A 25906-nucleotide genomic window follows, 5' to 3' on the forward strand; every position below is an offset into this window, starting at 1 on the left:
CCTCTTCGTTTTGCCTATCTGCTGTGCAGGGAATATCTTGTGGAGTTATTGTTGTTCAATTAGTTTTAAATTCCAGGGGAGCTTTACAGAGGCTAACCTCACACCACCATTTTGATGACTGTCTCAATCTTTTTAAGCTATAAAGGTACTTAGTAGTTCTTATATTCCTATACAGGTTTTTAATTTAAAAAATTGGGCACTTTTAAATGAAAATATCCTGTTGCAGTAGAAAAATTAAAAATTGCTGATTGATAATCTTCTTATGCAAATCACATTGTCCCAGTTAGCATAAAATCTCTGGGAATCTATCAGCATACAAACATTTAAGTCCTTTATGGGCCTTTAATTTACTATTCCTATATTTTCTAATTTGTCCGCATTTTAAACAGAACAATCATTTGATCTCTGATTGTTTTCTTTTTAAAATAGGAAACAGAGGACACCGCACACGAAGTTGGAAATGAGTCCCCTGTACAAGAACTGAAACAAGATGTGTCTAAAAAGGTTGGTAAGATAAAATATCAATATTTGTGTAGCATTTGTCATTTACATGGTATATTCAAAGTGGAAAGTTTTGTGTATTCCTTCCGTATAATACTGTGTATGTGGTGGATACTTCATAAATTTCCTTGAATCTGTTGAATTTGTGATTGAAAATGCATCAGGGTTTTTAGAAGTCATTTTGTAATTGGTAATTTATTCTTTGAAGCAGTATTTTTTTATTAAATTTATTGGGGTGACATTGGTTAATAAAATTATGTAAGTTTCAAGTGTGCAATCCTATAATACATCATCTGTATATTGCCTTGTGTGCTCATCACTCAAAGTTTAGTCTCCTTCTGTCATATATTTGAACCCGTTTACCATATTCCGCCTCCCCTCTACCCCCTATCTCCTGTAGTTTGAAACAGTATTTTAAAAAATGTTTTGTAAAGTGTTTTTATTTTTTGTGTTTGTGTTTTTATTAAAGTAAGTTTTAACTACGCTTGAGGTTGCTACCAACAGTTAAAGGTATTGAACAGCGCAGTGCAGCAAATTCTGAAGTCTTTAGGAGTTGCAGGTTATAAGAAGTCATTACTCTCATAGTGCCTTTGATACCTTTTAAAGAATTGATGCTATGAAGAGTTTGGTTTACTAGAAGAGACTGAGCACAAGATACAAATTTTGACAATGGAGTAGTTCACAGTATCAGGATAAAACCCAAGGAGAAAGGGTGGTGTGTGCTCATTCATCTATGTTTTGAGTGTTTTCTACACCGCAGGCATAGTTCTACTTAGTAGATTTCCAGAGACCAACAAGATGACACATTCTCTACCCCAGAGTTTCTCAATAGTATCAATAGTGATACTATTGACATTTGGGGCTGGGTAATTCTTTGTTGTGAAGGAAGAGGAGACTGTTCTGTGCACTGCAGGATGTTGAACAGCATCCCTGTCTTCTACCCACTAGATGCCAGTAGATTCCCCCCACCCCGTCGTGACAACCAAAAATGTTTCCAGACATTTCTGGGGAAGGATGCCGAGCAAAATCGCCCCCAATGGAGATCCATTGCCCTGCCCTTATGGAATTTAGAAATGTAATGGAATACATATTTTAATATTGATCATACTTTTTCCTTTAAAAGGAAAAGTTTTCTTTTTGGGAGAAATGATGGTATTGTGTATCAGTATAAATAAGATAACAAGACTGGTACCATTTTTTAAAATTAAAAATTGCCTGCAGTTAATGCACTGTAACAAATAGCTCTCTTGATTTTTCAGTATTCCCTTCTGTTTCTCACCTATTTGCATATTTTTTCCCTAATTATAGTGTAGATAAAATTTTGTATTCTCCCTTTTCCTCTTACCATTTTTACATTTTCATCATATTTCTACACTATTTCAATACTCTGTTTTCATTTGATATAATATCCGTTTCCATCAAGCAATTGTATTACACACGTACCTAGCTATTTTTATTGTTGAAAACTTGAAATGTTTCTACTTTTTCCATTAGAGCTTTTCTTTCCATTTTTAAGTTTTTTCTTAGGATAAATTACAAATGGGTAACTATCTACAGTTAGTAGCAGAAAAATGGTGGTTTTTTAAAGGCGAGTTTAGAAGCTGAGAAAATAGTAAATAAACACCATGGGGCAGAGAGTAGAAGAGGAAACTGGGTAACAAAACTGAATGTAATGTAATAAGGTTGAAGTAAATTTAGAAACTATTACAAGAACATGAAGGGAGACTTTACTTCCTACTTGGGGGTAGGAATGAGGAAGACTTCATGGAGGAAAAGTAGCATCTGAGCTGGTACTTGATGAGCGGATAAATTTAGGCAGGCAGAGATGGGAGAGGAAAGGCATAGAGATGACGAATGTGCAGAATGTTGAGGATGAGTCTAGAGATCAAAGTTAAGGTCAGATTATTGGAATGCCTTATATCATACTAAAACATCTGTTATTTATTTTATAGTCACTGGGAAAGCAGTGAGTTTTGGGGGGCAGGAAGATGATGTGAAGCAAACAGTTGCTTTAGCGTGATTGTTTACATGTTGGTCTTGATTCTCACTGTTCTGCTATTTCCCTGTATGCTACCTCTTAAAATCCAGGGAGACTACAAGGCTAGGCACTGTAAGTAGGTGTTTTATGGGCATCTCAGGAGTTAGGAAATATGGGTCTTGCTGCCTAGGAAATAATTATCTGGTGTGGAGAAAATATTTATACAGAGCTAGCCCATATACTACCTCGTATTTATAGTATAGCTCATACTATAGTGAACAGTAAGAATGCTAGAAGTTCAGAGACAGGAGAGATTGTTCTCAGATAAGGGGTTAGGAAAGACTTGTGATTTTCATCCTCATTTTGACCCGTCTGGTGGCATGGACCTTTTCATTATGTATAGTAATTATTTCAAGCCTTTATGTTCACCTCATGCTCACTGTGCCCACTTGTATCCCACCCAAATCAGCAGATGACCTCATTTCTTACTGCATGTAGACATTAGTGGCCAAGAAGCCTGAATTCACTCCTTTTCATCATCTCGTACTTCCCTTACCTGCCGACTTGTTTTCACCTTTTACCTCTTTTTCATGTTATTGTTGAGAAATTCGTTGTTTCTTTTTTCCTGTCCAAAGTAGCATGATATAAAGAACAGAGGATATTTGATAAAATCCTAGATTTCTGTTTTGACTTTGTACTTTATTAGCTGTGGGACCTTAGGCAAAATTCTTAATGCCTTTACCTCAGATACCTGCTTTTGTAGAAAGGAGATAATCCAACCATCTCATAAGGTCTGTATGATGATTAAATAGAGAATGTATATACTGGGTCTAGTACACAATAGACCCTCTTTCCTTTCTTCTCCAGAACTCTGTTACCTTCCTTTCCTTTGGCTCCTTTCCCTCAGCTTGTAAAAATGCTGGGTCACTTTGTTGTAGCCTCTTGTATTTATAACCAAATTTTTGAAAATCATAGACTGCCGGCTCTCTCTCTGTCTTCACCTCTTTTTTTTTTCCATTGGTTGTCAAATGATCTTTAATTGAAATATTTTCTTTTGTAGTCTTAACTTGCTGGGCATTCCACTGCACCACCGTTGATGTCATCTACGATATCATGAGGGTGGTGGCCATCAACATTGCAGCCCACAGACTGGGCAGTCCCCAAGATCTCTTTAATGGTTCCAGAGAGTTCTCTAGCTAAAGACCAGTGCCGCATCTGGCGGACAATGTTGACAATCTCATCAAAAGTGATATTTCCATTGTGCTTAATGTTTTTTGCTTCTTCCCGTCTCTTGGCGGTTCTCTGAGGGCTTTGATGATCAGGGTAGAGGCAAAAGGTACCACCTCAATCTGGGCCTGTGTGTGCTGAATGGTCAGTTTCACTGTAACCCTCAGACCCTTCCAGTCAGTCACCCATTGCTTTGGTGATGTCATCACCAACCTTTTTTGGAGACAGACCCAGGGCACCAATCTTGGGGGCCAGGGCAGAAGTGGCACCGACTTCCCCTCCAGTACACCTCAGGTATATGACTTTGATCTCGTTGGGGTTGAACTTCGGTGGCCTGGTAGAGGCAGCTGGTATCGGATGAACCCTGATTCAGGGCAACTCAAGAAAGTTGCACCTTGGCCTCCTCCAAGCCAAAAGCTGAAAAAAGACTCTTATTCATTCTTAAACCCACTGTAATCTGGCTTCTGCTATCACTTAGACATTCAATAACCACCTAATTGGTAAATTAGGTGGGCTCCAGTTAATATTCCTCTGGTAAAAGTGACGTACGTCTAGGATTAAAAATTTGAAGGTTGAGAAAAATTAACTGGGAAATCAAGGATGAATATTATTGATCAGCAATAACCTCCAGTTCAAGTTAGCATGAATTTGTGGCAAGCCAGATTAGGGCAGTTCTGTGACACATTGTGTTAACTTTCAGGAGCCAAGGAATTGAGAAGCAGAAGTCACCCGTAGTTCGGCCTGGCAGAAAGATAAGCAGGCTGGGAGATTTAATGTGTTAATGACAGGACTGGGTAGAAAATACATTTTCTTTTAAATGTTGGTAGAATACAGAGAAAGCATATCTGTATTTTTTAGCTATAGAAAAGAAATGAATGGGGGGGAAGCAAGGTGAGCTGGGTGTTTGAACTCTTCATGGTCCTGCCATCCCTCTGAATAGTGGGTTATTAGGTATATTCTGTTTAAGAAAGTTAATCTCCTTGCATCTGCTACCTTTTCCTGTCATAGGCTTGAACTTAACAATTTGACTTCTTGTGGTAGGTGGTTTTGATTCTCATGGTCTTGTTAACTAGACTCAAATCAACAGGCTGTTACTGCAACTAACTTGGTATAAGTATGTAAATGAACAATGACATGAAGAGTCCGAATGGTAAATTTAGGTTTGAACTTTATTATACAGAGTTGATTGAACATTTGTGATTACATGTACTAACACAGATTCCCTATTATCATGGCTAAGAGTGCAGATTCTGGAACCAAACTGCCTGGGTTTATAGCAGCTTCATCACTTACTAGCTTTGTGCCTTTGGGCAAATCACTTGATCCCTCTGTGCCTTAGCTCCCTCATTTGTAAAATGGTGATAGTAAGAGTGCTATCTCTTAAGGTTGTTGTAAAGATTAAAATATGTAAAGTATTAAGAACATTTCCTATGTTCTTATAAATAGCTTCATTTTTTAAAAAAATGCTTTTTAACCTTTCATCAGATTATTGAAAGTATTATTGAGGAGACTCAGAAAGTACTACGGATTGAAGGTAACTCTTTGGATTCTGGAGGAAAAGGACACTCTGATCAGGCTACTGCTAGTCCTCTTGTGGCTGGAACAGATCTTAGCAATATATCTGGACTGTTAGCCATAGATCAAGTACTACAGGAAGGTTCCAAAAGGGCAGAAAATCAGAATGCATTTGAAGAAACTGAATTAGAGTCAAAAAAATCTTTTCCTTCTGATGACACCTGTGAGAAGCCAGTAGATGTAACCACTAAGTTAACTGAAATAAGTTCACCTGAGCAGCTTTTTGTGCCTGAAACTGAAACAGAAGTATTGAACAAGGAAGCAGTGGAAGTCAAAGGAAGTGACGTTCTAGAACCTGTGTCCTCAAACTCCTCATCTGCTAAAGATTTTACTGCCATGGAAGAATTGGCTCCTGCCAAACCCCCAAGACAGCTTACTCCAGAACCTGATATAGTGGCTAGTACAAAGAAGCCTGTTCCAGCACGTCCACCCCCTCCAACTAATTTCCCACCTCCTAGACCACCACCTCCATCTCGACCTGCTCCACCACCAAGAAAAAAGAAAAGTGAATTGGAATTCGAGGCTCTTAAAACACCTGATTTAGATGGCAAGTATTAATTGAGAAATAAATATTTTGTTGGGGAGATTTTTGAGTTGAAACTGTTTAAATTTCTGAATTTGTTTCAGTTTATGCTAGATACAACCACGTTGATGACCGAGTTATAAAAGTTATTTTAGTAGTAAGAAGTGAAAATGTTTACATTGGTGATTAGTTACTTTACTGCAATTGAACATTTTAACAGACTTCAAACTTTCAAATCTGTTACCATTGGAGAGCCAGTGTAGTGTGGTGAAAAGAACATGGGATTTGGAGACTTAAGATTTGAATTCAGGTCCTAGATCTATAAATGTTTGAGTTGTATAGCCTTTAGGAATTTAAATAACTTGTGTGAATCCTGGTTTCCCCATATGTAAAACAAGAGTAATAAAACCATTTTCATCTTAGGGTTGTTATAGGAATCAGACAAATAAAGGTTAAGCACTTTTCAAGCTATGTATAAAGTCCTATATAAATAATAATTACCGTTGTTATTATTATTATTATTATTGCAGTTCCCAAAGAAAACGTTACATCTGATACTCTCCTAACTACACACATGGCTTCAGACAGTACAGTCAAGGATTCTCAACCTTCTCTTGATTTGGCAAGTGCTACCAGTGGAGATAAAATCGTTACAGCACAGGTCGGTGAATTTGTGTTATATTTGATATAGGCTTTATCACCGTTCTGCAACTGGCTGGTTTGTTTGATTATTGAACTTTCTTTTTTTTCCTCCAAGCCAAATATCTCCTTATCCCCAAAACCTGACCTTCTTACATCCCTTGTCCAGCTCTGCTACTAAGTAGCTGGGTGACTCCAAGAAGTTCTTTAACATCTGAGTCTCAGATGCCACATTGATAAAATGAGGGGAAAACATTCCTGGAAGGTTTCTTGCAAGGTTGAAATGAGCTCAAATATGGCAAGTGCCTGGCCATGTAGTGGAAAAATGACAAATGGTGCTATTTGTAATATTATTAGTAAACACCAACTCCAGTCTTAATTTACCTGACCTATGGTGGACAAAATTTTTATTTTTTATAATTCCCTTCTCCTTATCAGAAAAAAACTCATCCACAAATGAGACAATAGAAAAGGACTTGATATCATGAATTTTTTTAGCACAACCGAATTCTGGGACTCTGATTACTTATGGGGTAGCTGTGATTGGGGAAGGTTAGCAAATTGGGAGAGGTGACAAGACTATGATAAGTCTTGTCATATCCCTAGAGCAGAGGTTGGCAGTGGCCTGGTTTTGTAGGGCTCCCAAGCTAAGAATGGTCTTTACATTTTTTTAAGGGTTGTTTTAAAAAGAATATGCTACAGACACTATACATGAAGCAAAAAGCCTGAAATATTTACTACCTGGCTCTGTACAGAAAAAGTTTGAGCACCCCTGCTTTTGCAATATCCATATGCATAGCCCTTTAATGGCAGTCTTTGTGCTGGCATTCTACTAGTACAGAACTGCTTTTGGGTCAGATTCCAATAGAACATTTATTTGCTTCCAAGACGACTAAGACATTGTTTCATGGGCAGCAATAGTTTTGGTACCTAATGTTTTTCAGCATGCTGGTAATAATAAAGGGCTGAAATGGAGTGTTCCATTTAAATTATAAGTAGGCTCCATTATCTGAATTAACAGAATTTTTTAGAACTGTGTATGGTAATAAATAATTGAATATTTATAGAAATTGACTCAGTCTACTTTCTGTTTATAAAATTATAATTTCAGGAAAATGGAAAAGCACCTGATGGGCAGACAATAGCAGGTGAAGTGATGGGCCCTCAGAGACCTAGATCCAACTCTGGGAGAGAGCTTACTGATGAGGTATAATTATATATTTTTTTGTTCTTAAAAACGTAAAATATAGAAACCATAATGGGAAGGTGAAAAAGTTCTGGAGATGAATGTACATGCACAGCAGTGTGAATATACTTAATGCCACCGAATTACACAATTAAAAATGGTTAAAATGGTAAACTTTATATTATGTATATTTCACCATGATTAAAATTTGTTTATTGTTGTTAGCCAAAAAAATCATAGCATAGAAGAAAGAAATGAAAATGAAGATTGCCTTAGTTTTCTATTTTTTTAATATGCTGGAGTTTGCAACTCAGACTTAACCTTGCCCTTTTGCACACTTATATGGTGGAATAAACATATTGAAGCAAGGTCTATATTTTATAAAAAATGGCCTAAAAAAGAACTTGGCATTGTAGATATGTGTATGTTTTTATACTTGTTAGATGATGTACAATGCATACTGACTCAGTGTTTCTTACCATTAAAATTTAGTATACATCTATCAGCCAATTTAGTCAAAATGGAGTTCTAAAGCAAAATCTTAGTTTTTGATTCTTTTAAACAAAACGTTAAAAAAAATTGTACTTTGGAAAACAGTTTAGCAATTTTTCAAAATATTAAACATTGAGTTACCATGACACAGCAATTCCACTACTGTTTATACACGAAAGGGATATGAAAACATAATGATTGCACAAAAAATGTACACAAGTATTCATAATAGCCAAGATGTGGAAACAACACAAACGTCCATCACTGTTGAATGGGCAAATCAAATGTGGTATATGCATCCATGTAGACTGTTTTTGACAGTTAAAAGCAATTGAGTTCTGATACATATTCCAGTATGGATAAACCTTGAAAACATGGTGCTAAATGAAAGAGGCCAATAACAAAAGACCACATGCTGTATGATTTAATGTATTTGAAATGTCCAGAATAAGCAAATCCATGGAGACAAAAAGTTGCCAGGGGCTGGGAGCAGAGAAGAATAAGGTATGACAGCTATTGGGTATGGGGTTTCTTTTTGGGGTAGTGGAAATATCCTAAACTTAGATAATGGTGATGGTTGCACAATTCTGAACATACGCAAAACCACTGAACTATTACACATATGCTATAAATGAGTACATTTTGCGGTTTGTGAGTTATATCTCACTAAAAATGTTAAAAATTATTGTACACAGGACTGAATGTGTATAGAAAGTCCTCAGCTTAAAGTTTTGGGGATTTTGTAGATTCAGAAAAATAATTAAATTATAGGTCCGCTTGGTGTTACTTTTTGCCTCAGGAAATTTTAGCCAGTGTAATGATTAAGAACCTAGATACTGGAGAAGAAATACCTTTGAGTCTTGCGGAGGAGAAACTGCCAACAGGTATTAATCCTCTCACTCTACACATCATGAGAAGGACTAAAGAATATGTAAGGTATGGCCTAACGTTACTATTTATCATTTGTTGTATTCCGTTCAGAATGGTTGAAGATTTCTCTGTTTATGAACTATGACAGTCCCTAATTGGGTTACATTCACCCTTCTTTTTTTAAATTTGGAATTACAGTAGTTTTTGTATTCTTAAACTTTGTTCTCTCTTAAGACTATACAATTACTAGGGGAAAATAGTATATATCTTCAATCTTGTAGTATTTCGTTTCTCTTTGAAAATGATTTATATTACACTAGAAACAGTATTAAAACATTAAGGCTAAACACCCATGTTGTAAACATCTGGTCTTCTGAAGCCTTGCTTTAAGGATCAGAAATTTTACATGTAATTTGCAGGGTCAGGAAATAGCTTTAGAGTGAGTTGATTGATTTTGCTATGGGATATATGTAGATCAAAGGAATAATTTCTGTGTAAGCAAAGTTTTTTAACGTATAATACATGATGTGCCTGATCAGTGAGGAGGAAGATATTTACAATGCAATTTGTCGTTTCTGTGCAGCATGTTTTGCCCAGCAGAAAGCCTTGTAATTCTGTAATAAGTATATGTAGAGATTTTTGAGAAGTGTAAGGAAAAGGGATTTTTCAAAATTACTCTTTCCCTTGTAGTAATGACGCGGCACAGTCCGATGATGAAGAGAAGTTACAGTCTCAACCAACAGATACTGATGGTGGAAGGTTAAAACAGAAAACGTGAGTTACACTATATCCCTTTTCTTTATTTCAAGCTTTTATTTAAAAAGAGAACTACCATAGTATTTTAAATCTGTGTTCTATCCAGCTTATATATCCATCCACACCACCACGCCCTGCTCCCAGCCAATGGATTATGAGTTCCCGGAGGTTGTGTTGGTCATTTTTATAGCATCTGACATATAGTAGATAATTAATAAATTATTCATCACGCCTGTATTGTTTGTCTGACAGTACATACCAGAAGTGTTACTAGAAGAACATTGGGGTGACAATTGTTAGTAAAGTTACATAAATTTCAGGTGTACAATTCTCTATTACATGCTCTATAAATCACATTGTGTGTTCACCACCCAGAGTCAGTTCTCCTTCCATCACCATATATTTGATCCCCCTTACCTTCATCTCCCACCCCCCCACCCCCCATCCCCCTTACCCTCTGGTAACCACTAAACTATTGTCTGTGTCTATGAGTTTCTGTTTCTCATTTGTTTGTCTTGTTCTTTTGTTGTTTTTGGTTTATATACCACATATCAGTGAAATCACATGGTTCTCTGCTTTTTCTGTCTGACTTATTTCGCTCAGCATTACACTCTCAAGATCCATCCATGTTGTCACAAATGTTCCTATATCATCTTTTCTTACCGCCGAACAGTATTCCATTGTGTATATATACCACAACTTCTTTATCCATTCATCTATCAAAGGACATTTTGGTTGTTTCCATGTCTGGGCCACCGTAAACAAAGCTGCAATGAACATTGGAGCACACGTGTCTTTATGTATAAATGTTTTCAGATTTTTTGGGTAGATACCCAGGAGAGGGATTGCTGGGTCATATGGTAATTGTATTCGTAATTTTTGAGGAACCTCCACACTGCCTTCCATAGCGGCTGCACCAGTCTGCATTCCCACCAACAGTGTATGGAGGGCTCCCGTTTCTCTACTGCCTCTCCAACACTTGTTACTGTTTGACTTGTTGATGACAGCCATTCTGAATGGGGTGAGGTGATATCTCATTGTGGTTTTGATATGCATTTCTCTGATGATTAGTGATGTTGAGCATTTTTTCATATGTCTATTTGCCATTTGTATGTCCTTTTTGGAGAAATGTCTCTTCAGGTCTTCTGCCCATTTTTCCATTGGGTTCTTTGTTCTTTTGTTGTTGAGTTGCATGAGTTCCTTGTCTATTTTGGATATTATCCCCTTATCAGAGGCACTGTTTGCAAAATCTCCCATTCAGTTGGTTGCCTCTTTATTTTGTCGATGGTTTCTTTCGCTCTGCAGAAACTTTTAAGTTTGATCTAGTCCCATTCATTTATTTTAGCTTTTACTTCCCTTGCCTTTAGAGTCAAATTCATAAAATGCTCTTTGAACCCAAGGTCCATAAGTTTACTACCGATGTTTTCTTCTATGCAGTTTATTGTGTCAGGTCTTATGCTTAAGTCTTTGATCCATTTTGAATTAATTTTGGTACATGGTGACAAATAGCAGTCCAGTTTCATTCTTTTGCTCGAGGCTGTCCAATTCTCCCAGCACTATTTATTGAAGAGGCTGTCATTCCTCCATTGTATGTTTTTAGCTTCTTTGTCAAAAATAATCTGTCCATATTTATGTGGTTTTGTTTCTGGTTCCCAATTGTATTCCATTGGTCTATGTGTCTGTTTTTCTGCCAATACCATGCTGTTTTGATTATTGTAGCCCTGTAGTAGAAGCTAAAGTCAGGGAATGAGATACCTCCAGCATTGTTCTTTTTTCTTAGGATTGCTTTGGCTACTCGGGGTCTTTTGTGGTTCCAAACAACTCTGATGATTTTTTGTTCTATTTCTTTAAAAAAATGGGATTGGGATTTTGATGGGAATTGCATTAAATCTGTATATTGCTTTAGGTAATAAGGCCATTTTAACTATGTTGATTCTTCCATTCCATGAGCATGGAATATCTTTGCATTTCTTTGTGTCTCCAATTTCTTTTAAAAATGTCTTACAGTTTTCAGCATATAGGTCTTTCACATCCTTGGTTAAGTTTATTCCTAGGTATTTTATTCCTTTTGTTGCAATTGCAAAAGTAATTGTTCTTTTTTATTCTTCTGAGATTTCATTGTTAGTATATAGGAATGCAATAGACTTGTTCGTTGATTTAGTAGCCGGCAACTTTACTGTATTTGTTGATTGTTTCTAATAGCTTTTTGGTGGAGTCTTTAGGGTTTTCTATATATAGCATCATGTCATTGGCAAGAGTGATAATTTAACATCTTCATTCCCAATTTGGATGCCTTTTATTTCTTTCTCTTGCCTGATTGCTCTGGTGAGGACTTCCAACACTATGTTGAAAAGCAGAGGTGATAGGGGACAGCCCTGTCGTGTTCCTGAACGTAGAGCAGAGGGCTTCAGTTTTTCACCATTAATTATGAGATTAGCTGAGGGCTTGTCATATATGGCCTTTATGATGTTAAGGTATTTTCCTTCTATACTCATTTTATTAAGCGTTTTAATCATAAATGGATGTTACATCTTGTCAAATGGTTTTTCTGCATCAATTGATATAATGATATGATTTTTGTCCTTTATTTTGTTTATGTGATGTATCACATTGATGGATTTGCGGATGTTGAACCATCCTTGTGCCCCGGGATGAATCCCACTTGGTCGTGATGAATAATCTTTTTTTTTTTTTTAATTATTTGTTTATTTATTTTTTTAAGTCAAGTTGTTGTCCTTTCAGTCTTAGTTGTGGAGGGTGCAGCTCAGCTCCAGGTCCAGTTGCTGTTGCTAGTTGCAGGGGGCACAGCCCACCCTCCCTTGCGGGAGTCGAACCGGCAACCTTGTGGTTCAGAGGACATGCTCCAACCAACTGAGCCATCCGGGAGCTCAGTGGTAGCTCAGTTCAAGGTGCCGTGTTCAATTTTAGTTACAGGGGGCGCTGCCCACCATCTCTTGTGGGAGTCGAGGAATTGAACTGGCAACCTTGTGGTTGAGAGCCCGCGCTCCAACCAACAACTGAGCCATCCAGGAGGCAGCTTAGCTCAAGGTGCCGCGTTCAATCTTAGTTGCAGGGGGCAGAGCCTACCATCCCTTGCGGAGTCGAGGAATTGAACTGGCAACCTTGTGGTTGAGAGCCCACTGGCCCATGTGGGAATCGAACCGGCAGCCTTCGGAGTTAGGAGCATGGAGCTCTAACAGCCTGAGCCACCGGCCGGCCCCTGAATAATCTTTTTAATGTTTTTTTGCATTTGATTTGCTAGAATTTTGTCTAGGATTTTTGCATCTGTATTCATCTGAGATATTGTTCTGTAGTTTTCTTTATTTGTGTTGTCCTTACCAGGTTTTGGTATCAGGGTAATGTTGGCCTCATCAAATGAGTTAGGGTTGGCCTCATCAAATGAGTTAGGGAGTACTGTCCCGTCTTAAGTTTTTTGGAAGACTTTGAGTAGGAGAAGTATCAGATCCTCTTTGAAGGTTTGGTAGAATTCACTAGGGAAGCCATCTGGTCCTGGACTTTTGCTTTTGTGAAGGTTTCAGATGACTGGTACAATTTCCCTATTTTTGATCAGTCTATTTAGATTTTCGTATTCTTTGTGATTCAGCCTAGGAAGGCTATATGTTTCTAAGAACTGACCCATTTCTTCCATGTTACTCAATTTGGTGGCATATAGTCCTTCATAGTTTTCTTGGATGATCTTTTGTATTTCTGTGGCGTCCGTGAGAACTGCCCCTCTTTCATTTCTGATTTTGTTTATTAGTGTCTTCTCTCTTTTTATCACAGTGAGTCTAGCCAAGGGTTTTTCATTTGTATTCATCTTTTCAAAGAGTAAGCTCTTTGTAGCATGAATTTATTTTATTGTCTTTTTCTGTATTTCATTTAGTTCTGCTCTATGTTTATTATTGGCTTCTGCTGACCTTGGGTTTCATTTGTTCTTCTTTTTCTAGTTCTTTAAGGTATAACATGAGGTTATTTATTTGGGATTTTTCTTGTTTCTTGAGATAGGCCTATAGTGATATAAATTTCCCTATTAAAACTGCTTTCGCTGCATCCCCAAAACTCTGGTAGCATGTATTTTCATTCTGATTTGTTTCTAGGTATCTTTTGATCTCTTCTCTTATTTCTTCTTGACCCAGTTGTTATTTAAAAGCATGTGGTTTAATCTCCATGTATTTGTGGTTTTCCTGCCTTCTTTTTGCAGTTGATATCCAATTTCAAAGCCTTGTGATCAGAGAATACGCTTGGTATGATTTCGTTCTTAAATTTTCTGAGGCTAGTTTTATATCCCAATGTATGGTCTATCCTTGAGACTGTTCCATGTACAGTAGAAACAAAATATGTAGTCTGATATCCTAGATGAAGTGCTCTGTAAGTGTCAATTATGTCCATTTGATCTAATATATCATTTAGGTATGATATTTCATTATTTATTTTCTGTTTGGATGAGGTATCCATAGCTGTCCAATGATGTATTTAGGTCCCCTACTCTAATTGTGTTTTGGTCAATTTCTCCCTTTAGTTCTGTTAGTAGTTACTTGGTATATTTCTGCGCTCCCTGATTGGAGACATAAATATTGATGACTGTTGTGTCTTCTTGTTGTATAGTCCCCTTTATCATTATGAAATGTCCATCTTTCTCTCTTGTTACCTTTTCCACCCTGAAGTCTGTTTCATCTGGTATCAGTATAGTTACACCTGATTTTCTCTGGATACCATTTGCTTGGAGTGTCAATTTCCACCCTTTCACTTTGAGTTTATTTTTGTCCTTGTAGCTGAGATGTGGCTCTTGGTGGCAGCATATCATTGGGTTTAGTTTTTTAATCCATTCAGCTACTCTTTGCCTTTTTATTGGTGAGTTCAGTCCGTTTACATTTAGGGTGATTATTGATATCTGAGGATTTCCTATAATTCTATCTTTGGTTTTCTGGTAACACTGTGTCTCCATTGGTTCTTTGCCTTTTTGTTGTTGACTGTTATTTCTGTGTGGTGGTATTCTATGATTTTTCCATCTTTTTCTTTTATTACGTTGTATATTTCAGTTCTGGAATTTTTTTGAGTGGTTACCGTGAAGTTTATGTAAAAGAAAGTTTAATATTGAGAGTATTCCCTTTTCTTCAGCACGCTTACTTTCTCCATTCCCATATTCCGGTTCATGCCTTTACTGTCTCCCCTATCATGTTTTAGTTGTCATAAATTATTCCTGTTTATGCTGATCCAATAGCCTCCTTCAGTATTTCTTATAGTGCAGGTCTTGTGTTAGAGAATTCCTTCAGCTTCCGTATGTCAGGAACGGTCTTTATTCCTCCTTCATATCTAAAGCATATCTTTGCTGGATATATTATTCTTGGCTCATAATTTCTCTCTTTCAATAGTTTGAATATTTGTTTCCATTCCCTCCTGGCTTGTAAAGTTTCTGCTGAAAAACCTGATGATAAACAAATGGGCTTTCCTTTGTAGGTTACCGTCTTCTTTTCCCTGGCTGCCTTGAGGATTCTTTCTTTGTGGTTAATTTTTGACAGCTTCAGTGTAATGTGCCTTCGAGAAGACTTTTGGGGTTGAGGTAATTAGGTGTTGTATTTGCATCTTGGATTCGAAGCTCCAGTTCTTTCCGCAAATTTGGGAAATTCTCCTTTACTATTTATTTGGATATACTCTCTGTTCCCTTCTGTCTTTCTTCTCCTGGTATGCCCATTATTCTTATATTGCTCTTTCTGATGCAGTAAGAAAGTTCTTGTAGAGTTCTTTCATTTCTTTTAAGTCTCAAGTCTCTTTCTTCTTCCATCTGTGTCATTTCCAGATTTCTCTCTTTAATGTCACTGATTGTTTTCTTCATCTGGTTAAGTCACTACCTAAGCTGGCTATTTCATTCTTCATTTCCTGTATTGAGTTCTTAATCTCCAGAAATTCTATTTGGTTCTTTTTAAAAATTTCAATCTCTTTGGTAAAATGTTCATTTTGTTCTTTGATTGTGTTTCTGAGTTTATTAAACTGCCTGTCTGTGTTTTCTTGCATTTTGTTGAGCTTATAAGAACTACATTCTTGAATTTTCTGTCATTTAAGGCGTATATTTGCATGTCTTTCAGTTCATTTTCTGGAGACTTCATTTTCTTTCTGAGCTGTCATGTTACCTTGGTTATTCATGGCAATTAATGCTTTATTCTCTTCCTAGACATCTACGGGTGTGGGTTCTACAACAGGTTGATAGAAAGAGGTCTTTTTTTGTTTTCCAGTAGGTGTTGGTAGAATGCTTTATTTTCTGTCCAACTGCACCCTTTCATTCTCTCTCACCCTGTAGTGTTTGTTTTCTCTGCCCTATTCCAGCTTCTCACACAATTTGGGGGGGGGCGTTCCCTGGAAGGCGCGCTTCTCCTCTGTTAACAGTTCGCCTGGGTCATAGGGCATCGTGTCCCTCTGGGGATGTGGAGAGATTTTGAAGTTCCAAAGCTCTTCCTGCACCACATTCAGAGCCTGTGTGTTCCAGCCGTTCTCTTTACTCCTGCAGGGATCCGCCCAGATAGGTGGGGCCACGGACAGGGTGAGTTGTGAGAATTGGCCCAGAGCAATGGCAGTGACCATAACCACAGCCGGTCCTGCTTCCACAGCTCCCTCACCTTTGCCGGAACTAGTTGGGCTGCGAATCTGTGTTTGCGGACCATAGTTCTGAGAACTGCAAATATTCTATTCTTTTGATCTGACACTGCTGCTGTTCTGTTTCTAGGACTGGGCAGGTGGTGGCGGGGCGAGCTCTGGGAGTGTTGGGAGCGGGTGGCTAGTCTCAGTGCCTAAGGCTTCCATTCTCTGCTTGGCAGTGAGGGCTTAAACCACCGTTTTCAGCCTTCTTCCCTCAGTCTTTTCTCTGATTTCTCTGCCGTGATCGTTGGGTTTAGCTGTGTTATATGCTGTCCCCTCAGGCCTATGGGCCATAAGCAGAGCCCTAGCAGTCCAAGTTCTTCCCTCTCCCACAGGTACCGTAGTTCTGGGATGCAGATAGCTCAGAGCACTGAGCTAGGTCTGCGTCCTGCGCCCACGCAGCCCCGTGTCCGTACTTCTCCCTTTCCTCCTCCCCTGCTAGCACAATTTGCCCACCTTTAGATGATTTCAGTAGTGTACCTCTTAGTCTTGCCTGCATGTTGCGCAGAGTCGTTTGTGGAGTTACAGCTTTCAAATTGTTGTAAATTCCAGGGGATATTTCAAGAGGCTCACCTCACACCGCAATTTTTATGACTTAACCTAAAATGAGTTTTTAAGGATGGCCATCTAAAGCAGTCTTCTCAAAGCAGTTCTCACTGCATATTGATGGCCTCCCCATACTCTCTATATCAGATGATCCGGGGAGATGGCTAAGGTATCTCGCTCTAAACACTCCCCTCTCATCCCAGCCTTGCCAATAGATTACCAATGCTCTTAGAGCATACGATATTGTGCATTGGGGGAAGTGCCTATATTTGCTTTGTTGCCATGTTGACTTGAATATACTTATTCCATACAGTGGATTTGAGATCTCAGAGACCTACTGTTTATGTTAAAAAAAAAAAAAAAAAAAGAGCTATTTCAAAATAATAGCTTTACCAGTCACAGCTAATAAGGTTATCAGTGAATTCTTGAACTTTTACAGTTAGTTGAGTTAATAAATAATTGTGATGTTTTTGTGTTTTCGGTAAGGACTCAACTAAAGAAGTTCCTAGGAAAATCAGTAAAAAGAGCAAAGCATTTGGCTGAGGAATATGGTGAACGTGCAGTAAATAAAGTTAAAAGTGTGAGAGACGAAGGTAAGTGACAGAACATTTCAACTGAATATTTCATTTGTTATCATTTAAATTTAGCCTGCAGTTTCTAAGAAGCATTCTATCGAAAGAAATAAAGCTTTATAGCTGATATCTTAGCATTTCAATAAATCATGTAACTTTCACTGTCACTTAATTTGGTAAGGAAAATGAATTTATGCATCTTAACATGAATTTGTACATACTTTGTGACTGTGGGAACCTAGAAGAGTGTTCAGTAATCAGCTATAAATTAGTTATGCAAAGCTACTTAGTTTTTATGAATATTTTGAAAAATAGGTAAATTTTCTAAATTTGTGCACGTCTTAACTTCCTATGCCCTTGTTGTAATTCATTTATTTTTATAATAAACAGTTATATAGCACTTATTCTGTGCCAGACACTGTTCTAAACGCTTTCAGCTATATTAAGTCATTTAGTCCTCATAAAACCAATGAGGTAAGCACCATTATTCTCCCCATTTTATAGATGAGAATACTCAGGCACAGACAGGTTGGGCACCTCACCTATGGTCATACAGATAATAAAGGACAGAGCTGGATTTGGAATCAATATACTCTTTAGTAATAGACAGATTTTGTTTCTCCATTGAATGAATTTTTCTTGGTTAGCAGTGGATATGAAAATATGATAGCTATATCTATATTAGTTAGTGATGATTTTTGGTGGTTTTCTATTTAGTGTTTCATACTGATCAAGATGATCCTTCGTCCAGTGATGATGAAGGGATGCCATACACAAGACCTGTTAAATTCAAAGCAGCGCATGGTTTCAAAGGACCTTATGATTTTGATCAGATCAAAGTGGTGCAAGATCTGAGTGGTGAACATATGGTAAGCGAGGTTTTTATTTTTCAGTATCGATTCTGTTTTCATTGAGAGAAATACTTCTATAAAGCAGATCTCTTCTTATGTATGTATTTTTTTCTAGCCTTACTTAAGAAGAGTGAATTGATATTAATACGATTTAATGAATTAGTAATGCAGTCTATCTGAATTATTGTTCAAGTTATTGAATTAAGTAAATTCTAAGTCTGTATCATTAAGAAAGCAATGTAAAGGTACCAAACTTTAAAACAGTTATATTAGAGGGTGATCTATCACTTTAAAAAATGATTGAAATGTTCCCCAGTATATTTTAAATAATTTACACAAGTATGTCAGAAGCTCGGGGCAGCCGGATGGTTCAGTTGGTTAGAGCATGAACTCTGAATGACATGGTTGCCAGTTCGATTCCCACATGGGCCAGTGAGCTGCACCCTCCACAACTAGATTGAAGGACAATGAGTTGGAGCTCATGGGCCCTGGAGAAACACACTGTTCCCCAATATTCCCCAATAAAATTGGGGTGAAAATGTCAGAAGCTCAATATATTTTGTAAAGTGACCTAAAACAAGGACAGAGGTAGGTAAAGGTACAACTTCTCTATCAGACTTAAAATGTACCAAAGTAGGTATAAAGTATACAAATTATATTGCTCCTGAAAATGCTAGGAATATAGGGAATGAAGTAATAAACTCAGAACTGGATGTATGATGCTGTGTGTCCTTAATCAGGGAATCTATTTATCTATTTAGATTTTAAATCTAAAAGTTGGCCTAACTGGAAGGAAGCAACCACAAACATAAGATGGCAGCCAGATTGGCATTTAAACTTTGGTATTTATAATCTACACATAAAATGTTTGAGTTGATTAGAGTAACTTCCTTTAGGAATCTGATGAATTTCCTTGTACTGTATTGACTGTCTTTCATTCTTTCCAGTTGTAAGTAAAATCTCATTGTAGTAGGCTCCAAATGACAAATGTCTTAATATACTTGAATTTTATAGAGATGAATATTATTCCAGTAAATGAGCTGTTGCCTCTAACTTGGGTAATCTTCGTGATCTGCATAGATGTGTGTTGTAATAGTAGTTATAATAGGATTTGTTGAAATAGGATTTGGCCTTTCCAGTTTGAGTTCACATTCTTTAACCCCTTCCCCACCACACACACACACACACACACACACACACACACTCTGTTTTCAGTATATGTCTGGGAATTCTAGCCATATACTGCAAAACCTTTCTGGGGAGAAAAACTGGAGGAATCCACACCATTCCAACATTTCTAAATATCTAATACTATGAGGGTTACTGATAAGGTGGATCGTACTCTTCTGTCAGTCCTGGTCAGGAGTTGTTGGTGCTAAGCTGAGGGCTCTGCCTCCTCCTATCCTACTCCCCCTGATGTTCAGCTAGGAAACTGAAATCCCAATCTAGTATTCATGCTTTTACAATGAAGATTTCAAGCTACCTCACAACTCCCATTTCGAGTAATATGTGCACAAGGTTTGGAATTGAAATTGTTAGTTTAGAGTATGGTAAACTGTGTTATCGTATCTCTCCTTTCTCCTAAAAGTGCCTCTTTGTGGTAGTGTATCACAATTGGACTGTTGGTTTAAATGATGTTAGTAATGGGAGCATTATCTTAGTATGCATAATTTGGCATAATTTTTTATTTTGGCTTAGTGTCTTAATATTTAAAATAATAACTTTGAACCTTCATTTGTTTTCATAGGGAGCTGTTTGGACAATGAAATTTTCTCACTGTGGTCGATTACTTGCCTCAGCTGGACAAGACAATGTAGTGAGAATATGGGCTTTAAAAAATGCTTTTGACTATTTCAACAATATGCGAATGAAATACAATACTGAAGGTATTTTTTTCATTTATTTGTGGGCTTTAAAAATCTAGAGACATCTGGCATTTTTACATTTTAGGTATAATAATGCCCTCTAATTAGGCAACATTTACAACAACTAATTTCCCGTCATAGCCACAAACCTAAGTAAGACAGAGGTCAACATCTAAACCCAGTGAAAAAAGCTACCACAAAGCTTTTGACTTTATCCTCTTTCAGGTGTAGTGCAGAGTTAATTTCATCAGCTATTGAGAACGAAGTTATTTGGTTTCCCCTGGCAATCTTCAGTTCTATCCTAGGTTAAAATAAATATCTGATTCATCTAGAAAAAGCATGAGAATAATATATACATCCAATAAGTAAAGAATGATTACAGAAACATAGCCATGGAAAGTAAATGTGATTTGTCAGTACATCAAAGGGTATACGAAAAAAGGTTAAATGGAAAAGAGAAACCTCAGAAGATGGTATATGTACACAGTGATTACAACTATGTGAAATATTTCTGTGTCATAGTAAATTATCAGGAAAACATGTAGAATTGATGTAAATAGGAGTTTCAAGTTTATGGGATTCTTTTCTTGTAATTACTTAACTACAATAAATTTTCTCCACAAATCCCGCTCTCCCCACCCTACCCCCATCCCCAGTCATCCAAGGCTGGAAAACAAGAAGTTAAGGGATGGGAGAAAGGACATACATAGAAGTGGCTTTGGGCAGGAATATAGAGTAAACTATGTTTATTATGCATTTCTTTTTATTGCCCCGCCTGGAGCAAAAAGACTACTTTCAGTGGCCCTTGAGACTTACTTCAGCCTAGACCCTTTCTGCCCCTTTATTGTTCATCTTGCTACTTGTTATGATTGACAAGAATGTATTCACTGTGAATAATGAGAATTTAACAATATTTTATTTAACTGGGGAAATGCTTAAGCCATTTTATAAAGTTCTTATATAAAAATGATAAAAACAAATATTTTGGTGCCTAAAGAGTTAATGCTTCCCATGGATTTTTCCAGATTGTTACATTCATGACTATTAATTAGGTGTTACTGTGTCTTTATTTCTGATTTTTGTGTGTGTGTGTGTACATGTAGGTACATGCCTTTTTACAGTTGTTATGTTGTTTTTAGGACGTGTGTCCCCATCACCTTCTCAGGAAAGTCTAAATTCATCAAAATCTGATACAGATACAGGGGTATGTTCATTCTTTTATGGTTACTATTGTTAAATACCGTGATTTGATTTGTTTACCATGGCGTACCTTATTGTTTATCAGAAATTACAGTTGCATGAAAGCACTTAATTAAAATTAGATGTGTTAGAAACAAGAGCTTCTATTAGAATTGGTAAATGAAAAAGTGTGATTTTTAAAGGTTGTTAGACAGTGAATAATACTACTCAAGCTACAAAACTACTAATGAAAACTTAAATAAAACAAAATCCCCTCCCCTCAAATCCATGTTAGATATTTTTAAAAAATAATAATGGATACCTGAGTTATAGGAAATTAAAGAAAGAAAAAAAGATGCTGAAATATTTTCATTTTTCCATTGCCTTGGTTTTGTTTGTTTGTTTTAATTTTATGGGGGAATATTGGGGAACAGTGTGTTTCTCCAGGGCCCATCAGCTCCAAGTCATTGTCCTTCAGTCTAGCTGTGGAGGGCGCAGCTCAGCTCCAAGACCATTTGCCGTTTTCAATCTTTAGTTGCAGGGGACGCAGCCCACCATCCCATGGGGGAATTGAACCGGCAACCTTGTTGTCGCACTCTAGTCAACTGAGCCATCCAGCCGCCCCTCCAGCAGCTCAGTGGCAGCTTGTTGTCTTCAATCTAGTTGTGAAGGGTGCAGCTCACTGGCCCATGTGGGAACTGAACCAGCAACCCTATTGTTCAGAGCTAGTGCTCTAACCAACTGAGCCATCTGGGTGTCCCCATTTTCTTGGTTTAATAAATGCTTTATCACAGTTTTAGGTAGTTTTAAATATCTTAATGATTTTCATTTGGTCTCAGAGCTAGAAGGTTGAATATTATAACCAATTTTAAACCTAAAAAGTACAACATAAAATGTTGTTCTAAGCTGTCCCCTGTGCTTCTAGTGTACTGATCTAGGCAAGGTTAATGTAAAGAGAAGCTACAATATCCACCTGGGATTTCACTGGCTCTATAGTAATTGACATGAATTTTTACCTACTCTGAACATACTCCTCTCAGCTTTTCATGGATCTGTTTTTCCTCGTTCTCTTCCTCTATCCATGTTGTCTCTTCTTCCTCCACCCTCTTTAATGTTGCTGTTTCTCAGGGTTCTTTCCTTGGCCATTCTCAGTGGATTTACCCACTGCCTCCCATCCTAAACTGGCTTTAGTTCCATAATTCTCCTAGCCTTTCAGTAGCTTTATGTTTTTTAAACAAGAATGAGATCTTACTGTGCATGCTGCCCTTTTCACATAACAATATATATGGGATCTCTCCACCTACATGTTCTTCAAGCACATCAATTAATCTGAAGATCTGAAAACAACTCCCTGAGTAAATGTTTTTTGAGTGCCTGTTATATGGGCCAGACACGGCACTAGACTCTGCAAAGTTAAATGAAACATATTTTGTGGCCTTAGGGACCTGGCTGACTAGTGAAATAGATATATTCACAATTACAGTAGTAGATGATAATATTCTACAGAAGGGACTCCGCAAGTATAGGAGTTAACGTCGTGAATCAGGGTGTCAGGAAAACCTTCCTGGAGGCTTTGATGTTTGAGCTAGGAGTTCACGAGAGAAGGCAGGAAAGGCCATCTCAGACCCTGTAGCCAGTGCAAAGGCATGAAGACTGAAACAGCACAGCATGTTAAAGGTGCTACAAGAAATTCCATGTGGGTGGACCAAAGGGTAAGTGAGAAATGTGGGAGAGGTAAGCAGCACTGGAATTTTACATGGCCTTTTGTTTGTGTTAAACCAAGATTTTGAACTTTATCCTGCAAGCTACTGAGGGAGAGAGGGCTTTAAAGGGGGGTTTTTATCAGGAGCTCAATTAAAATGTTCAGGGTTTTGTTTTAGAAAGAACATCCTGATAGCACTGTAAAGGATAGATTGAATAGGGGTGCCAGGCTAGGGACAGGAAAACCACTTAAGAGGCTGTTAACCCAGAAGAGAAATGGGTACTTCGATCATGATAGATTCTTTATATATATATAAAGATTTTATTGGGGAAGGGGAACAGGATTTTATTGGGGAACAGTGTGTACTTCCAGGCCTTTTTTTCCAAGTCAAGTTGTTGTCCTTTCAGTCTTAGTTGTGGAGGGTGCCGTTCAGCTTGAAGTTGTTGTCCTTTCAGTCTTAGTTATGGAGGGCACAGCTCAGCTCCAGGTCCAGTTGCCATTGCTAGTTGCAGAGGGCGGCAGCCCACCATGCCTTGTGGGAGTCGAACCGGCAACCTTATGGTTGAGAGGACACGCTCCAACCAACTGAGCCATCCGGGAGGCAGCTCAGTTCAAAGTGCCATGTTCAATCTTAGTTGAAGGGGGCGGAGCCCACCATCCCTTTCAGGACTCGGGGAGTTGAACTGGCAACCTTGTGGTTGAGAGCCCACTGGCCCATGTGGGAATCGAACCGGCAGCCTTTGGAGTTAGGAGCACGGAGCTCTAACCGCCTGAGCCACCGGGCCGGCCCGATCATGATAGACTCTGATAGCAGTGGGTCTAAGAACCATAAAGATGAGCTGAATTTGAGATACATCAAAGAAGTGGGATCTATAGGACTTGGTGACTGACCAGCTGGGTGGGAAGTGACTAGCCTAAGATAAGTCCCAGGTGTCTGGATAGATGTTAATGGTCATTCATGGAAATATTTTTATTATCTACCCACATGCTGCTTCTCCTCTCTTTTGAACCTTCTTTAATGGCATCAACATCTATAAGTTCCTTTTTTAACTCAGTCAGAAACACTCTATTGCTTTTCCTTCCTTATCCACATATCAAATTAGTTGCAAATTCCCATCTACTCTACCTCCACCTACAAATGCCCATGGAATCTGTTCCCTCTTCCCCCATTGTTGCTCACATCATCTATGCCCTTAACACTCATTTGAACGTTTGCTGCTTTTTTTGTCTCTGGTCTTTACCCAGTTCATTTTCTATACTGCCACCAGTTATTTTATTTTATTTTTTTAATAAAATACATATCTGACTGGCTGTTCTGTGTTTTTCAATCTTCTGATGGCTCCTTGTCACCTACGGAACAAGGTCCTTCCCGATATTGCCTCATCTCACTGCTTTAACTCAGTTCTAATTCCCTAGTACCTGCACACCCTACCTGCCATGCTGGATATGGGTGTGTGCTCTAAACACTCACTTTCATGTCTGTCCATGCCGTTTGCTTTGCCTTGAACTCCCTTCCTGTCCCCTGTCCTCACAGGGCAAAGCCCTCTCCTTCTTTAAATATCTTATCTCTTATAATATTCCCTGAATCAAGCAGGCAAAGTTGTTCTTCCTTTTTTTTCTGAGAGTACGTCATATTGACATTGATATTACTTACCACATCCTCCTTGGCAGTTTGTCTCACTGGCTAGTCTCAGGCTGGTTTAAGGCAAAGAACTGTACTTCACAGATCTTAGTATCCTTGGAACCTAACCCAGGCCTGAGTCAGTGTTGAGTTCCTATGGCATTATTCCCGTTTCCCTTATCTGGATGCTTGCAATTTCCCTTCTCTTTATTCCAAGCTTGCCCATTCTTCAGAGCCCACTTCCTCCAGAAAGCCTTCACCCACTAATGTAGCATAGAAAATGTTAACCACTTTGCTTTAGGGAAAAGGGTTTGCTTTTATTAGTTTAATTCACCATAAATTTTCCAGGCTTTGGTTACTATTAAAAACAGGGACTATTTGCACCATCTTTCATTATGCTGATTTCAGCAGTCCTGCCTACAGGTTCTTAACTACTTCCATTCATGCCCCCCAAAAACCCTAAGTAACTCCCAATCTTGTTTAAATGCAAGACCCTTCCTTCTTTCCTCCCTCCCTCCCTCCCTCCCTCCCTCCCTCCCTCCCTCCCTCCCTCCCTCCCTTTTTAAAGGATGGCATAACTCACAGTGGCCCATGTGGGGATCGAACCAGCAACCTTGCTGTTACTAGCACCATGCTCTAACCAACTAAGCCAACTGGTCACCCCAAATACAAGACCTTTTAAATGAGGAGCATACCGTGTTTCCCCGAAAATGAGACCTAGCTGGACCATCAGCTCTAATGTGTCTCATGGAGCAAAAATTAATATAAGACCCGGTCTTATTTTACTATAATATAAGACCAGGAGTATAATAGTTATTATGTTATATTATATTATATTATATTAATTATATTATATTATATTATATTATATTATATTATATTATATTATATTATATATGTGTGTATATATATAATGTATATACATACGTATATAATACCGGGTCTTATATTAATTTTTGCTCCAAAAGACGCATTAGGTGAGAGGTTTTGGGAACGTACAGAGGGATAGTGGATGGGGGGAGGGGGGTTCACACAGTGTGAGGGATATAAATGATAAATGTCTAAGTTTTGCTTTGTCTTGTGCACCTGAAACTAATTAAAAAAAAAAAAAAAGACGCATTAGAACTGATGGTCCAGCTAGGTCTTATTTTCGGGGAAATATGAGAGTAGTTCTTTGACACAAAATGCAGTGA

At 38.0% G+C, this 25906-nt stretch overlaps 1 protein-coding gene and 1 pseudogene across 2 annotated transcripts in view; one reads left to right on the forward strand and one right to left on the reverse strand.

The window, feature by feature from the left end:
- The window catches only part of WDR44 (WD repeat domain 44), a 90686-nt gene that overhangs the window by 46338 nt on the left and 18442 nt on the right, over nucleotides 1-25906 (forward strand). For both annotated transcript variants that reach the window (XM_019719134.3, XM_019719135.3), the window contains exons 3-12: nucleotides 430-504; nucleotides 5192-5828; nucleotides 6335-6465; nucleotides 7555-7650; nucleotides 8921-9057; nucleotides 9682-9765; nucleotides 17410-17516; nucleotides 18213-18364; nucleotides 20094-20232; nucleotides 21351-21415. In XM_019719134.3, coding sequence (XP_019574693.2) covers nucleotides 430-504; nucleotides 5192-5828; nucleotides 6335-6465; nucleotides 7555-7650; nucleotides 8921-9057; nucleotides 9682-9765; nucleotides 17410-17516; nucleotides 18213-18364; nucleotides 20094-20232; nucleotides 21351-21415 — 1623 coding nt within the window. The remainder of the gene's footprint in view (nucleotides 1-429; nucleotides 505-5191; nucleotides 5829-6334; nucleotides 6466-7554; nucleotides 7651-8920; nucleotides 9058-9681; nucleotides 9766-17409; nucleotides 17517-18212; nucleotides 18365-20093; nucleotides 20233-21350; nucleotides 21416-25906) is intronic.
- On the reverse strand, nucleotides 3542-4712 carry LOC109438943 (large ribosomal subunit protein uL11 pseudogene; annotated as a pseudogene).

The sequence above is a fragment of the Rhinolophus sinicus genome, chromosome 18 (genome assembly GCF_057876585.1).
Source record: "Rhinolophus sinicus isolate RSI-liver-muscle chromosome 18, RSI-T2T, whole genome shotgun sequence".
Lineage (NCBI taxonomy): Eukaryota > Metazoa > Chordata > Mammalia > Chiroptera > Rhinolophidae > Rhinolophus > Rhinolophus sinicus.